The sequence below is a fragment of the Schistosoma haematobium genome, chromosome 4 (assembly GCF_000699445.3).
Source record: "Schistosoma haematobium chromosome 4, whole genome shotgun sequence".
NCBI lineage: Eukaryota > Metazoa > Platyhelminthes > Trematoda > Strigeidida > Schistosomatidae > Schistosoma > Schistosoma haematobium.
Window position 1 is genome coordinate 36,527,994 of NC_067199.1, and position 14,783 is coordinate 36,542,776.

At 39.8% G+C, this 14,783-nt stretch overlaps 2 protein-coding genes across 2 annotated transcripts in view; one reads left to right on the forward strand and one right to left on the reverse strand.

Annotated features, from left to right (window-relative positions):
* Positions 1–14,783, forward strand: part of MS3_00007970 (uncharacterized protein) — an 86,161-nt gene that overhangs the window by 15,708 nt on the left and 55,670 nt on the right. The window contains exons 2-4 of the mRNA XM_051216311.1: positions 13,052–13,456; positions 13,494–13,609; positions 14,238–14,628. Coding sequence (XP_051066887.1) covers positions 13,105–13,456; positions 13,494–13,609; positions 14,238–14,628 — 859 coding nt within the window. The 5' untranslated portion in view covers positions 13,052–13,104. The remainder of the gene's footprint in view (positions 1–13,051; positions 13,457–13,493; positions 13,610–14,237; positions 14,629–14,783) is intronic.
* Positions 215–10,722, reverse strand: MS3_00007974 (uncharacterized protein; the record flags this gene model as incomplete). The annotated part of the gene is made up of 2 exons (XM_051216314.1): positions 215–484; positions 646–10,722. A coding segment is annotated over one exon (1,725 nt), but the record flags the coding sequence as incomplete, so codon positions are not given.

Below are 14,783 nucleotides of genomic sequence, written 5' to 3' on the forward strand. Positions count from 1 at the left end.
CTTTCATAATAAACTCCACATTCACTAATGATAATTACATAACAGTAAGTGTTAATACATTTTTCAGTTCATAATACGACACTGATATTATTATGTAACTCAACTACTCGATTACTTCATTGTGGTATATATATATATATATATATATATATATATATATATATATATATATATATATATATATATATATATATATATATATATATTAGGTAGAGCCATGATGAAACACTAAATGTCAGAATAGGAATTTTCACTATATCTTCTAAAACATATAACATAGTCTATATTATCGGGGATTTTCGATAATGATGGATAGTAATTTAATGTTTGACTTCTTCATATTCTTTAATTTTTAAACTGTAACTTTTACAGACATTACAATAATAAATACTGTAATCATTATGTAAACAAATCATTTCGAATAACCGCGATAAGAATTAATATTAATCACCAGTATAGGGGTTGTAGAGATTATTAAGTTCTTGATTGGGATCATGAACCGATTGATGTTAGATCACCGTTGGGAAACTGGAAACACTGCGAGCGTGATCGTGGATGCGCACTGCTGATGAGTCCCACGATAGGATGAAACAGCCGTCCAGTGCTTCCAGGTTTCCAATGGTGGTCTAACATCAATCGGTTCATGATCTCAATCTCTTTATAATCTCCCCAGCCCCTATACTGACTAGCTTCGTGAGGGAACTCTCGGAGTTCTAGTGGGAAGCTGTGACCAGTGGAGCTAGTCCGTTTCCGGTAGAGACAGGTATCTACCTCAGTACAATGTAAGATGGTCGCGCAATTTCGTGGACCGGTTGATGTTAGATACTAGCACCATTGGATGCCGGCTCAGTGGCCCGCAAGCGGGATCGTGGATGCGCGCTGCTGATGAGTCTCCCGATGGAACGAAACAGCTGTCCAGTACTTACAGGTTTCCAACGGTGGTCTAACATCAATCGGTTCATGATCTCAATCAATAATATAAATCAGTTTTTCATCGTCAAAACTGTAGAACTAATGACTGTAACAGTACATCATTATTTTGTTCTGTCTGTACAAACTCAACATATCACGTTAATTTATGTAAAATAATACTACAAACTTTTATTATCATGTTTATTCGTTAACTAAAAAATATGATACATTACAGTACTTATTAAAAGTTTGAAATATATTTTAATAGCTGAATTCATGAGTCGATGTAAGCTAGACCGCTACTGAAAACCTGAAAGCACTGGATGGCCGTTTCGTCTTAGTATGGAACTCCTCACTTAGGACTCGAACCCAGGACTGAGGTCATGGATGAGCATTGCTTAAGAGTCTCATACTAGGACGAAATGGTCGTCCAATGTCTTCAGGTTTCCCATGGTGATCCATCTTCGATCGACTCATGAATTCAATCAGCGGGAGTATATAACCATATTATTCTCGACTAACTTTATGGTCTTTCATTAGAATAAAAGTGTCAGTAGCAAATAAGTACGTGAATATATGCAGTTAGAATATGTATCTATTAGAAGTTAGGGAAAGAAATGTTAGTCATTATGTTTAATAAGATGTTGACATTATTTAAAAACAAACATTTCAGACTTTTCTGAGTACCTGAAGATAATAGCAGTTTATTTTTTTATCTAATCTTATGCTTTTCTTCATTTTGTGAACTTTTATTCATTAGTTATATTGAATAGAAAAGATTAGGTCTATTCGTGTTGCTTGTAGAATGTACCGAAATGTGGTCTTCAAAACAAAAACAATTCATTAATTTCATATATATATGTTAGGTAGTAAGTGACCAAATGGGTGTAATTAATTAGTTTTTTTCTGGTTAATTAATATAATTCGTTAATTTTAATTCAATAAATAAATTTCATTATGTAATTTCACCAAGATTTTCTTTCATTCTAAATGCAATTGTTGTTGCGAATTTAAGCCCGACTAGTTATCCGCCAATCGAAATACGACATATTCAATCTTAGTATTGTGCTAAACCAATGATGTTCGACCCAGTATTGATCCTTTGTTCTCCTAGCACTTATAGTTGAGTCCAGAACGCCAACATCAGCTACCACTATGCAAATCATTTATTTCCAACCTACTTGGTTTACATACCAGCCAAACAGACCGCATCACACCATAAAATAGAAAATAACATTTAAACAAGATCAAGCCAAACTGTCTGTGAACGTGGGGAACTGTAATCAATAAACTGAACATAACTTAAGAGCAGTAAATCATATAATAATAATAGTCTATAGGTCAAAATAAAGCTTATAATCAGAGGAATATAGATAAACATGATTTAGCTAATGAACAGTTATACTATATATATAACATTGGTCCATTAATAAATCTCAGAAGTTACCCGTAGTTTAGTCTTCACTAGGATATAACAATTATTTTTTTTGTTATTTTCATTTTACGTTATTTATGTCTCTTTGTATTTCTATTATCATTAGAATTTGGGATTTAGGCAGCCATATGTATCAGTAACAATAATTTGAAAGTTAGTACATTGAATCTTTAAAATACATTTAAATGTCAGAAATTATTAGGTGGTTGACTACAAGTGATTATAACGTTACAACTAACTTCTATTCTGTTCAAATCTCGACTTTATAAGTGAACTCATGAACATATGTAGATTGTTTTATTAAGTTTTACTATGTTTATCATTGCTATAATAGTAATTATGATAAATAATAAATATATATTTAATAGTTTAATTGATGAGTCGATGTAAGCTAGACTATCGTGTAAAACCTAGAACCAATGGAAGGCCATTTCATCCTATTGTGGGGATCCTCAACAGTGCGTATCCACGGTCCCGCCTCGCGGTCTCGTGTGTGAACGCTTAACCATTAGACCACTGAGCTGGCATCTAACTGTGTTAATGTCTAACTTCAACCGATCCACAAAACTGTGCCACCGGCCACCATTGTTTTTAGTGAGTTGTTATCTCACAACGGACACGGCTGAACTTCACTGGTCACGGCTTTTTATTAGAACTTCATGAATTACCTCTTGAAGCCAGTCACTAGTGAGCACGTGCTGATTATTATCGGAAAGGGGGTTTTGTGGAAACTGTGGTAATTTAACAGTTGAATTCACCAGTCAATCCAAGCTAGACCATCACCGAAGATTGTGGGATCGAATCCTGAGAGCAGGACTGTGGATGTACGCTGCTGAGGAGTCCCATACCATGACGAAATGGCCGTTCGGTGCTTCCAGGTTTTCCATGGTGGTCTAGCTTTGATCAACTCATGAATTCAACTAATAAATTACTGACATCTCCACAAACCCCTTTTCTGAAATACATTCTTGTTATAATCCAATAAACAGAAACATTGTGTTTCTAACTTTTCGTTTAAACACGTGTTAATTTAATGTCGGTTGTTTATTTACTCTGAAGATATGACTTACATTAAGTCACGAAAGTCAGAAATATGACTTTTTTTACTCATTGGGATTTAACAAAAATATATTTATTACTAACTCTCTACCCAATGGTCAATATATTTCAAAGTATCAAGTTCAACCTTTGTATAGATACCAACAATTATGATTGTTATTCAAATAAAAAGCAAATCTAGTTTTCATGAATTCAGTATAAAGATTGAATGTACAGTTACCATTAATGTAGCTTGTGAATTTTGATAGTAATACATTTATTATTACAGATTTAGTTAAATTGTTATAGTTCCCCCTGAACATTTTAATGACCACTTATCATATTAGTTACACTTTCGAAAACAGTACACCAAGTGCTATGTAACTAGGCATATTTTGTTGTTGTTTTTCCCTTTAAAAATTAAAAAAAAGCAATTTCCCTACTGTTAACAAATTATCGTCATCTGAAAAAAATTCAGGCAGATAATTGTGTTGCTTTTTTAAGAATTTTACTTTTGTGAAGGAAATAATGAAGAATATTTCACTGGCTATGAAACAATATGGTGATTTTCTTCTAGTCATTAAGTAGTTTTTTTAAAAGAAAAACGGATAAAATATCTTCAAGGAAATTCCTTGACTGTTTAAATATCTATCATTAAACGATGTTCTATTGTTTACCACGAATAATTCTTAAACTAGTCTTAGTTTAACTATGGATTGTTACTTCATTTACTCATTTTTATTAACTACTTATATCGCATAATAGTACTGAAACAAAATTATGTGAAAATAACAATTAATGTCATAGCTACTTACAATTTGAGTACTTACTTGATAAGACAGATTTTTAAGTATATTGTGTACAGTAGTTTATATTAATGGAATAAAATTCCCATCTATTAATTCTGTAGGCATAAATTCTGCACTTTGTTACTAAAGTCAAATAAATGGGACAAAATATGTTTAAATAATCGAAACATTAAATAACTTGATTCTACTCAAAATATTATTTACACTTCACCAATGGTATTTCATTAGAAATAAACATGTTATCATCTTACCATATAAACCGACTCATTGAAAGATGTTTCTGTCATTATGAAAAATTAATTGCTTTTCTATTAAGTACATTCATTCTCATTATTTAATTTATTACAGTTTGGTTCATGTGTGTTATATCGCTTAATTAATCTATTTCATTTATTCTATAAAATGCATAATGATTTATGAGAGATGAAAATTCATGCTACAAAATAAAATGACAAGCTAGCAAATGAAGAGACTTCCATGGACTATCGTTGATTGCTGACGGAATTAGTCGTCATTGATTGGAAGTCAAACAGTGAGCGAGTTTATATATTCCCCTTGGGTCGAGAAAACAGAACTGAGGTGTTTCTGACAGCTAGGTTAATCGAACCGACGTTCCTGCGGAAGTCGATTCTAGGGGGAAGCTAATGTAACAGCGTAGGTTGGTTGGTTAAGAGTTGACCTCAAACAACCAAGCATATGCCAAAACAGTACAGGTCAAGTATTCATTCACTTCCTTATTTTGCATAGGCGTTATATTTCCTATTATCTTATATTGAATGTTGAGAGGCTTTGTTTGTCTGAACAAATAATCCACTGTGACTGCGCGAAGATCGAAATAAAGACCTATTCACTACTTGTCTGGTTTCTTCTATCAATAGCACGAGGGTTAACTTAAGACACGAAAAACTATTACGCAACCTTCTTTATATGTTTTAAGTCTCAGATCACCTAATAAAGCTTTTTTATAAATACTTTGACTGTATTCATTCGTCAAGTTACATGAAATTTAATATGACGTACAGTGCAGTGCAAATGTGTTCATGCATCTAAATTATGCAGTGTTTAATCATCTTTAACAAACACAAAATTCTTAACGAAAAACTTACATGTCCAAGTAGACATAGTTGGTTTAAGCAAAGCTCACCAGTATCCCGAAATGACATTATCGTGTCTTAGACACTAGAAAAACATGCATTACCTTGAGTCTTCATTAATTTAACTTCTCCACATTTTAGGTATGTGTTAAAATAAGTGAGTCTTAAGAATCCTATTAATTCAAGTTATGAACTGCTTGAAAGCTAAATGAGGTAGAACAGTTTAGAAGAACTGCCGTTCTAAGGAATTATATGAGGTAGATTTGTTTTCAGCGAATAGCACTCCGTGATCGACTGTTGTAACACAGACCTAGAATGCAAAGTTCTATATCCATTCCCCTTAAAACCAAAGTAACAAGAGATTCTTGAAAAATTATTAAAAGTATAGTAACTAAAGTAGCTATGCAGCCCTCATTCATTTTGTCCATTTGTATCTTTTTCTTTAAAACATCGCTTGAGAATGCTATAACCGACACAATATCCATCTAAAGTTTCAACAGGGACAAAACAGTGGGCCAAAAATATCATTTTATGTCGAAGCATAGTCATCATCACCTTCACTAACGTCAGAATCAAAAGATTCTTCAAAAGGTGATTCGGGTGTGACATAATGGCAAATAGCCTGCAGATGAAAACCTAGGTACTGTAAAATAAAATTATCAGGAGAACCTTGGAAGAACGCTACTAGTGTAAACTGCATAAAAATCCCTTCACACGCACCTTTTGGATGTAGTCGAAGATTATAATTTAAAAGCTATAAAAGCTGAGTTCCCATTTCCAGACCCTCCCTTTGACAAGTATTTGAAAAGGTGACAGATAATCTTAGGAAGATCCCCAGGTAAACCCTATTCAGGAACCCGTTATAATGTACGACTCTCTGGTCTTCTACATCAACGTAAGAGAATTCAGAGTCGAAATCTAGAATGCTAAAATCTACATGTGGACATCAAGCCACATGTGTAGATACTAACATCAACTTGCCGTTAACTACAATGAACTGATCATATAGGTCAGTGCTCCATATATCAATGCACCACACCTAAACAAAAAGATGTTCCTACCGATCCGATTATCCAATTTAGGGAGCTACAGTCGTGAACACAATGTTTAAACAAGAAATTAGAACGTGAGCAATATGTAAATGTATTCTTGTGAAACTTGTACTTGTAAAATGGAAACTGGTGTGTTGATAAAAGAAATAAAGTAAGAATCAGAATGGAAAGCTAGAATATATAAGAAAAGTAATAAATAGGCAGTCACTCTTGGTTTGCTTAGCGGATGTAAGTATGAAGGTTAAATATATATTATGAATTTTTGTTAGAATATTCAGTGAGTGGTCTTAATCTACAGTAACTGTGGTGGACCAAAAATATATTTCGAGTATCTTTGGAGCTCACACTAGTGCTACTCACACGTAGTGTTTCTCCTTAAGTGGAGTAAGTGTTTGATTGAGCACTTAAGTCAGTTTCTTTGAACCCATAGTTTTCTGTTGATTTTAATTAAAACGGCTTTGCGAATAGTTCCTTTATTATTTACAATGATCATCGGTTTATAACGACATCCGTTCTGGAGTTTTTGAAGTTCGATCTAGATATCCTCTAATTACGAGCTGGGTCAAAGGGACATAATTTTATGATAGTACCTTGTCAGTGACCGTGTCACTAGCCACACTTCACGCGCTAGTTAGCTGTTGGTAATTTCACTCCACCAAGTAGTTGTTTCTAGGGAGGCAATCGAGTCATGATTTTGTAGCGTGGAGTCGAGTTGAGATTAACTGTGAACACCGCTACCAAGAAACACGTGCCAGATAAATCAGAAGGCGAGGATCGAACGTAACCAGATTTATTTCGTTGGCGATCTCGTGGCATTGAACGAATACCGAGATCGTGCCAAGGAATGGTACAAGCGAAAGCAGAAGAAAGGAGTACGTGCGAACAGTACCAAAAACCGCGGAACAATGATGGAAGGTAATGGAAGCACAAAATGGCTATAATTAGCACAGTTAAACAAAAGCACATTAAAACACACACCGGTACAGTTGGTTATAATAATAATTGTTTTTATTAAACCAGTCGTGTTCTCGTGATAAACGTGAGTCACTACAGGGGCCCCCCACTAGAAAGGGTTTACACTTTCGATAAATAGCGGTTTGAATCGTGGGACTGATCGGCTGACGAGCGATTGTAGGACGGAAGAATTGGCGAACAGGAAAGCGATCGTTGATCGTCGAGTTGCCAACGAAGGTCGTTTTCGGAGAACAGTACCAGGAGCGATGTGTTGTATTTATTGCTCGAATTGGCATGCTACACCAGAGTGGTTTGTATCCAGAATCTGAAGAGGGCGTTCGTAGAGGTGCGCACCAGAAACGCTGCAGACGTAGGACGAAACCACGTTGAGCCAAAAGACCAGAAGCGACCGTAACGACCAAGTTCGAGACCAAGCGTGTGCCAAGCATTCGAAACCAATATATCGACTGAGTGCGTTGACAAGAGCATGGGTGATCAGGCCAGCTTTCGCCAAAGTTGACTGAAGTCGACGGAACCAAGCGGAGATGGTCGAAGGCGTGGGCTCAGGAAACAAAAAGAAAATAAAAAAAGAAGAGTGTAGCATACGTGTAGTATAGGAATAATCCTACACCGTATCGGTTGTTGACTGTGCGACTATTCGCGGAAGCGTACGGGTAACCGTACTCGGCGACCGGAACGTGAGACGGCAGTCTCGTTCGCGTCGTGTGAGCCTGCAATCTCATCCGAAGTCAAGGGCGGCGTGGTCTGCTGATCTGGACGTGAGACTGTCGTCTCGTCCGTAGACGGTGCAGATGACGCGTGCTGTTGACTGGGACGTGAGAATGAGGTCTCAGATGTATCTAGCGTGGGACCTGAAGGAGATTTAAGGATCCCGCTAGGTTTAATAGGTCTAGCATTGAATCTCAGGTTGTCAGATAGGGCACTGTCATCGACGTGTGCTGGTTTGAGACGATCAATGCTGACGATCTCGACGCGGCCGTGTCGATCAACCTTGAAGGTCTTTTCGTGACGAGCGATCACGCGAAAAGGGCCTTCGTAAGGTTGTTGCAAAGGTTTGCGTACCGAATCTACTCGTATGAAAACATGTGAACAAGTAGATAACTCTCGAGGGAGAGCGACCTGTCGATGTTGTATTCGAGTTGACACCGGAGGCAGCGTTCGCATAAATGCAGACAGTCGTTGGACGTAGTCTGATTTACCGAAATTAGGTCTGCTCCGTGGTGTGAAGAATTCCCCGGGCAGACGCAATGTCGTGCCGTATACAAGTTCAGCGGCGGAACATTGGATATCTGCCTTTAAACTCGTTCTGATACCTAAAAGAACGAGCGGTAAGGTTTCGTACCAGTCGTCGTTTTCGTGTGCTCGAAGAGCACTTTTAAGTTGCCGGTGAAACCTTTCAACTAAACCGTTTGAAGCTGGATGGTAGGCGGTAGTGCGTATTCGTTCCGTACCAAGCAGCCGAGTAAGTGAGGAGAATAGTGCGGACTCAAATTGTTGTCCTTGGTCAGTCGTGACGGTCGAGGGACAACCATATAGAGCTATCCATCGTTCTACGAAGCGGTGAGCAACTGTCTCCGCCGTGATAGACGTGATGGGTATAGCTTCGGGCCATCTGGTGAAGCGGTCGATGCACGTGAGTATGTGATCATACCCGTGCGATGGTGGCAGTGGTCCTACAATGTCTAAGTGAACATGATCGAAGCGAGCATCAGGCGTAGCGAATGTACCGAGGGGGCGGCTACGTGCCTGCGCACTTTTGATCGTTGACATTGTAAGCATTGCTTAGCCCACATACGAACATCTTTATTCATGGCCGGCCAGACGTATCGTGCAGCGATGAGGCGTAATGTAGCTGCGATACCTGGGTGAGATAATCCATGCAGGGCATCGAATACGAGACGGCGGTAAGCAGAGGGTACGATGGGTCGAGGAAGACCGGTAGAAGTATCACATAGAATGGTGCCAGAAGTCGTGGCTAGAGGTACTTCCTGATACTGAAGGGACGTAGAGTGTGGTGCTTCTGTACAGCTGGGATCGTTTGCTTGGGCAGCGGCCATAGCAGGAAGATCGAGCACCGGCAGGGTAACTGCATTCATTTGGATTCGTGATAGAGCATCGGCAACACAGTTCGACTTGCCTTGGATGTGACGAAGGTCTGTCGTGAACTGAGAGATATAGTCCAAATGTCTGCACTCTCGTGGTGAGTAGCGGTCAGACTTGGTATGCAAAGCATACGTTAAGGGCTTATGGTCGGTGAATAAAATGAATCGACGTCCTTCTACTGCGTGCCGAAAATGTTTGATGGCGCAGTAGGCTGCTAGCAGCTCGCGACCAAAAGCGCTATATCTCGTCTCCGTGGCAGTAAGGCGTCGTGAGAAAAACTCGAGAGGTTGCCAACTACCGGAGATGTTTTGTTGCATGACTGCTCCTATAGCAACATCGGATGCATCAACCGCTATACTAAGCGTGGCTGATGGATCGGGATGGGCGAGAAGAGTGGCTTGCGCAAGAGCCGTTTTGATTTCAGTGAATGCAGTACGTGCAGAATCGTTCATTTCCAATCTGCGTGGGTTGCCGCGTAGTAAGTCGGTTAGTGGTCGTAACCGTTCTGCCGCGTGTGGGATGAAACGACGGTAGAAGTTAACCAAACCGAGAAAAGCCTTCAGTTCCTTGAGTGAGGACGGCACGTTGTACTCCTTTATTGCTTGCACTTTGTCCTCACAAGGTAGAATACCCTCTTGCTTGATAACATGACCCAGAAATATTATTTCTCGTTTACCTAACTCGCATTTGTCTGGGTTAACTACTATTCCGTTATCCGAAAGGCGTTGGAATAATAGCGTAAGATGTTGATAATGTTCATCTACGTTTGATGATGCGATTAGCAGGTCATCAATATAGACGTGAACAAAATCGAGGTCTCGTACAATGCTATCGATAAACCTTTGAAAAGTTTGAGCAGCATTCCGTAATCCAAATGGCATTCGTAGAAACTCAAACAAACCGAAAGGAGTCGTGATAGCGGTCTTTTCGATATCTTCAAGAGCGACTGGGATCTGATGATATGCTCGTACCAGATCGATCTTAGAAAAGATAGTCGTGCCCTTGAGCGATGCCGTGATGTCATGTATGTGGGGGATGGGGTAGCTATCAAAGCGCGTAACTACGTTTAGAGCTCGGTAGTCGCCGCATGGTCTCCAACTAACCCCATCTTTTTTGCGCACCATGTGTAGAGGAGAGGCACATGGACTGTGAGAAGGACGAATAATACCAGTAGCTAGTAAATTGTCAAACTCACGCTTAGCAAAAGCTAATTTGTCCGGTGCCAGTCGGCGAGGTCGTGCCGTGACTGGCGGTCCGCGGGTGACTATGTGGTGTACCACACGATTGGTCACCGATGGAAGCTCCTCGAGTGGTTTAGTGAGTACGGGAATTTCTCGAATAAAGCGTGGAATTTATCGTCACGCGAGTAAAAAGTGCCGAGGATTCGGTACGCGTTCATGTGGGCTTTACAGCCCATGAATTTGCTGTTCGACGAAGTATCGATTAGCTGCAGCCTACGTGAATCGACAAGCAATTCATAGTGCTGTAGAAAATCGATACCTAGTATGGCTGTGGGAACATCAGCAATGATGAACGTCCACATATACCGTCGTCGGTTGCCCAGGTTGACCGCGAGTTGTCGTGTACCGTAGGTAGGAATGACTGAGCCATTCACAGCGCGTAGTCGAAGCACTGTGGCTTGTGACTTGCTGCTACCTCGTGGTACGACAGAAACTTGGGCCCCAGTGTCTACTAGGAACCTAGCGTTTGTGCGATAATCGTGCACATAGAATAGGCGACCAACCTGGGGAGAAGGGCCGACGAGTACGGCCGCTTTTACTCGCCGGCGCTGGCGTTTCCCGCCTTGTATGAGCATGGTGCTCGACAACGGCGGGCGCCAGACCCGAAGGACCTATGGAACCAGCACCAACTGTCACTCGCTTCCATAGCCGCCTTTCGGCGTGGCCTGGAAGATGCCCTTTTTGGGCGAGTGGTGACGGGTTTGCGAGAACTTGAGCGAGCTCGGGGGACGTAGGGTTGGGGTACGTTACAACGGTCTCGAAAACTAAGACGTGTGTGAATACACCCGGCCCTGTCACCATGAGCTGAGGAATGACCGGCATCCATGTCTACTTTAGGACGTGCCGTCGAAGCAACTACATAGGTGTCTCTATTACTAGTCCTCGCCAAAATTTTGTCTGCTATGAGGGCTACCTGGTTAAGCGGTGAGTCCTCGAGCAGTGCCGTCACAGTAGGTTGGATATGGGCTGGTAGTGACTCGAGCCATAATTCCTTAACTATCTCCGAGTCAGATGCTGTTGGTCCTGCAAGAGATTTCAGGCGCGTGAGGTGATGGCTTGGTTTAGCATCACCCAGGGGGTGACGTGCTAACAGGGTCCTCAATCGTTCCTCCCTCGATGGGAGGAAATGTCGGAGAATTGCCTCCTTGAGGCGGTCATAAACATTAGGCACGTTAGAATTGAGGACGACCTCACGAACAGCTACTAAATGGTCCCCGGTAACGATTCGAGAGCGTAGGCGTATTTTTGCCTTTGGCTCGTGATACGACGAGTCTCGAACTGAGACCCTATTGCAGCAAACCAGACCTCAGGGTCGTGGGGGATAAATGATACAGGTCGAAAATGAATGGCCTGTACGTCTGAGTCTATAACATTAATAGTATTCTTCTCGCTATCCGTCATGTCGTGTATATTGTATATTAAAAATTAATATGAAAATATACGACAGACGTGGATAGATAAATAATAGACTCACCAAATTGACTTCTTTGGAAGATGTGACCCGAGGTTGCGGCGTGTTCCAAACTTTGGGATCACCAATTGTAGCGTGGCGTCGAGTTGAGATTAACTGTGAACACCGCTACCAAGAAACACGTGCCAGATAAATCAGAAGGCGAGGATCGAACGTAACCAGATTTATTTCGTTGGCGATCTCGTGGCATTGAACGAATACCGAGATCGTGCCAAGGAATGGTACAAGCGAAAGCAGAAGAAAGGAGTACGTGCGAACAGTACCAAAAACCGCGGAACAATGATGGAAGGTAATGGAAGCACAAAATGGCTATAATTAGCACAGTTAAACAAAAGCACATTAAAACACACACCGGTACAGTTGGTTATAATAATAATTGTTTTTATTAAACCAGTCGTGTTCTCGTGATAAACGTGAGTCACTACAATTTAATCCGTCATACCCAACTAACTGTCTCTCCTGATTTAGAAAACTTAAACGTATTTTGTGGTGTTTCGTAAATCGTGTCCATAGACGGTACAAAGATTCAAGAATACGTCTCTATAGCTTCGGCACAGATGGACTGATTTCAGGAAGCTACCAGTTAGATAAATTATCAACTATGGGACGGCTACATAATTTTCCTATCCACGCTGAAACAGAAAAAACTAGATACCAGGGTATAAGAATCTTAACTCTTAGTTGGAAAGTGGTAATAACCTCACTCTTAATGTGCATTCCTTATCTCGACCTGTGTAGATCGTTCATCATTATACAATTCATTAACTCGGTGACCTAAACTTTCAGTTCTGACCGTTAGTTCTACTTGATGCAGATTAAAAACTAGGATGATGCATAATGTAACTCAAAACATGTGAAATCATCATGAAACTCGTGGATTTTTAATTGATTCTTGGTTTTGTTTAATCGTTCCCAATACAGCTTTACATAGGTTAATTGTCTTGGAGCTGCCGCTAGTTTGACCAATCAGAATAATGGATCACGATGAGGATAACAGTGATAGAGATTGCGGTCTTGTTGAATCTGATGAAGAAACTCGAATGGCTGAAAAGGAATTGGCTGAGGATGCACAATGGAAAATATTCCAGAAAAACACTTTCACGCGTTGGGCTAATGAGCATCTGAAAAAAACTGATCTTCTTATTGAAGATTTAGAGACTGATTTGAGTGACGGTCTTCGTCTAGTTGCTCTTGTCGAAGTCTTATCAGGACATAAGTTTCGGCACATTAACAAAAGACCAACGTTCAGAACTCAAAAGCTCGAAAATGTAACTACTGTTTTAAGATATCTGGAAGAAACTGAAGGCTTGCGCCTCATCAGTATAGGTATCTATGGAAATAAACCTTTTAACCAGTATTTCAGACAGCAGCCATATTGTTGATTGCAACTTAAAGCTCATACTTGGTTTAATCTGGACCCTTATTTTACATTACTCTATATCTGTACCTCTAATAGCAGATGAAGAAAACGTTCTCCAAGTAAGTGGTAAATATATTTTTTTGATCTTGAGTTTTCGGCTAGTACGAAATACCTATTGTTGTATGAAATATTCACGAACATTTCTGTCCGTAATCTGCTTATGACCAAATCACGTTTCGCTACTTCTTATTCTGTCTAGCGTCCAGTAGAATATTGATTTATAGAACCATCCACTGTTCTTCTACATCACTCAGTATCTTAAGATGCGATGTAGTAGCTTTGTAACGGGTAAAGTTTTTGATTGACAAAGACCAAAAGCAGTCTTAATTTTTCCATCGCTGACCACTGTAATCGATGTTGATCAAATGAGTCTTTGTTTGCTGTTCGCCTTATCTTCAGTGGCAATTTGTTAAATCGACCGTATGATCTGTGGTGTAGCCTTAATTGTTTGAAAACTTGAGTTTTAATTTCTATTACGGTGATTTTTTAAAAATTAAGTATGTTTGGTTATTTAATTGTCACTATACTATATCCTGAACCCAGCTATTAAATTCAAATGTTTAGATCTCAGTTGGCTGGCGACAAGTAGTCAGTATTCAGGCAGTAATGACGGGGTTTTCATGTTTTGATTCTGATCCAGTGTAATTCAAACTATATTCCAATAAATTGCCTTTTATTTGTTAACAGGATGATAGAAACCAAACTCAAGGTCCTAAACAGCGTTTGCTCAGTTGGGTCAAACAGAAATTGCCAGTAATCCCAATTCGAAATTTCACCACAGATTGGAATGATGGTATAGCTATTGGAGCTCTCGTTGATGCTTGTGCTCCTGGACTTTGTCCGGATTGGCCTCACTGGGATCAGCAAAATCCTTTGCGTAATGCCACGGAAGCTATGACAGCTGCAGATGACTGGTTATCTATCCCCCAGTTAATTCGACCAGAAGAAATGATTGATCCTAATGTTGATGAAAAGTCGATGATGACTTATATTAGCCAGTTTCCCAATGCTTGTTTAAAAGAGGGTGCACCACTGCGAGCTAAACTGAATCCTTCGAAAGTACGCGCATATGGTCCAGGTAAGTTTGGTTCATCTTTTTGTATCTAACTAAACCCGAATTATACTCGTCCACATTATGTAATTCCAGACTTCATTAAACTACGAGTTACCGTTAGTGATGTTGTTTCACGAGTTATACGCAACTCATAAGTATTGAGTTTTTTAATCCTTCCA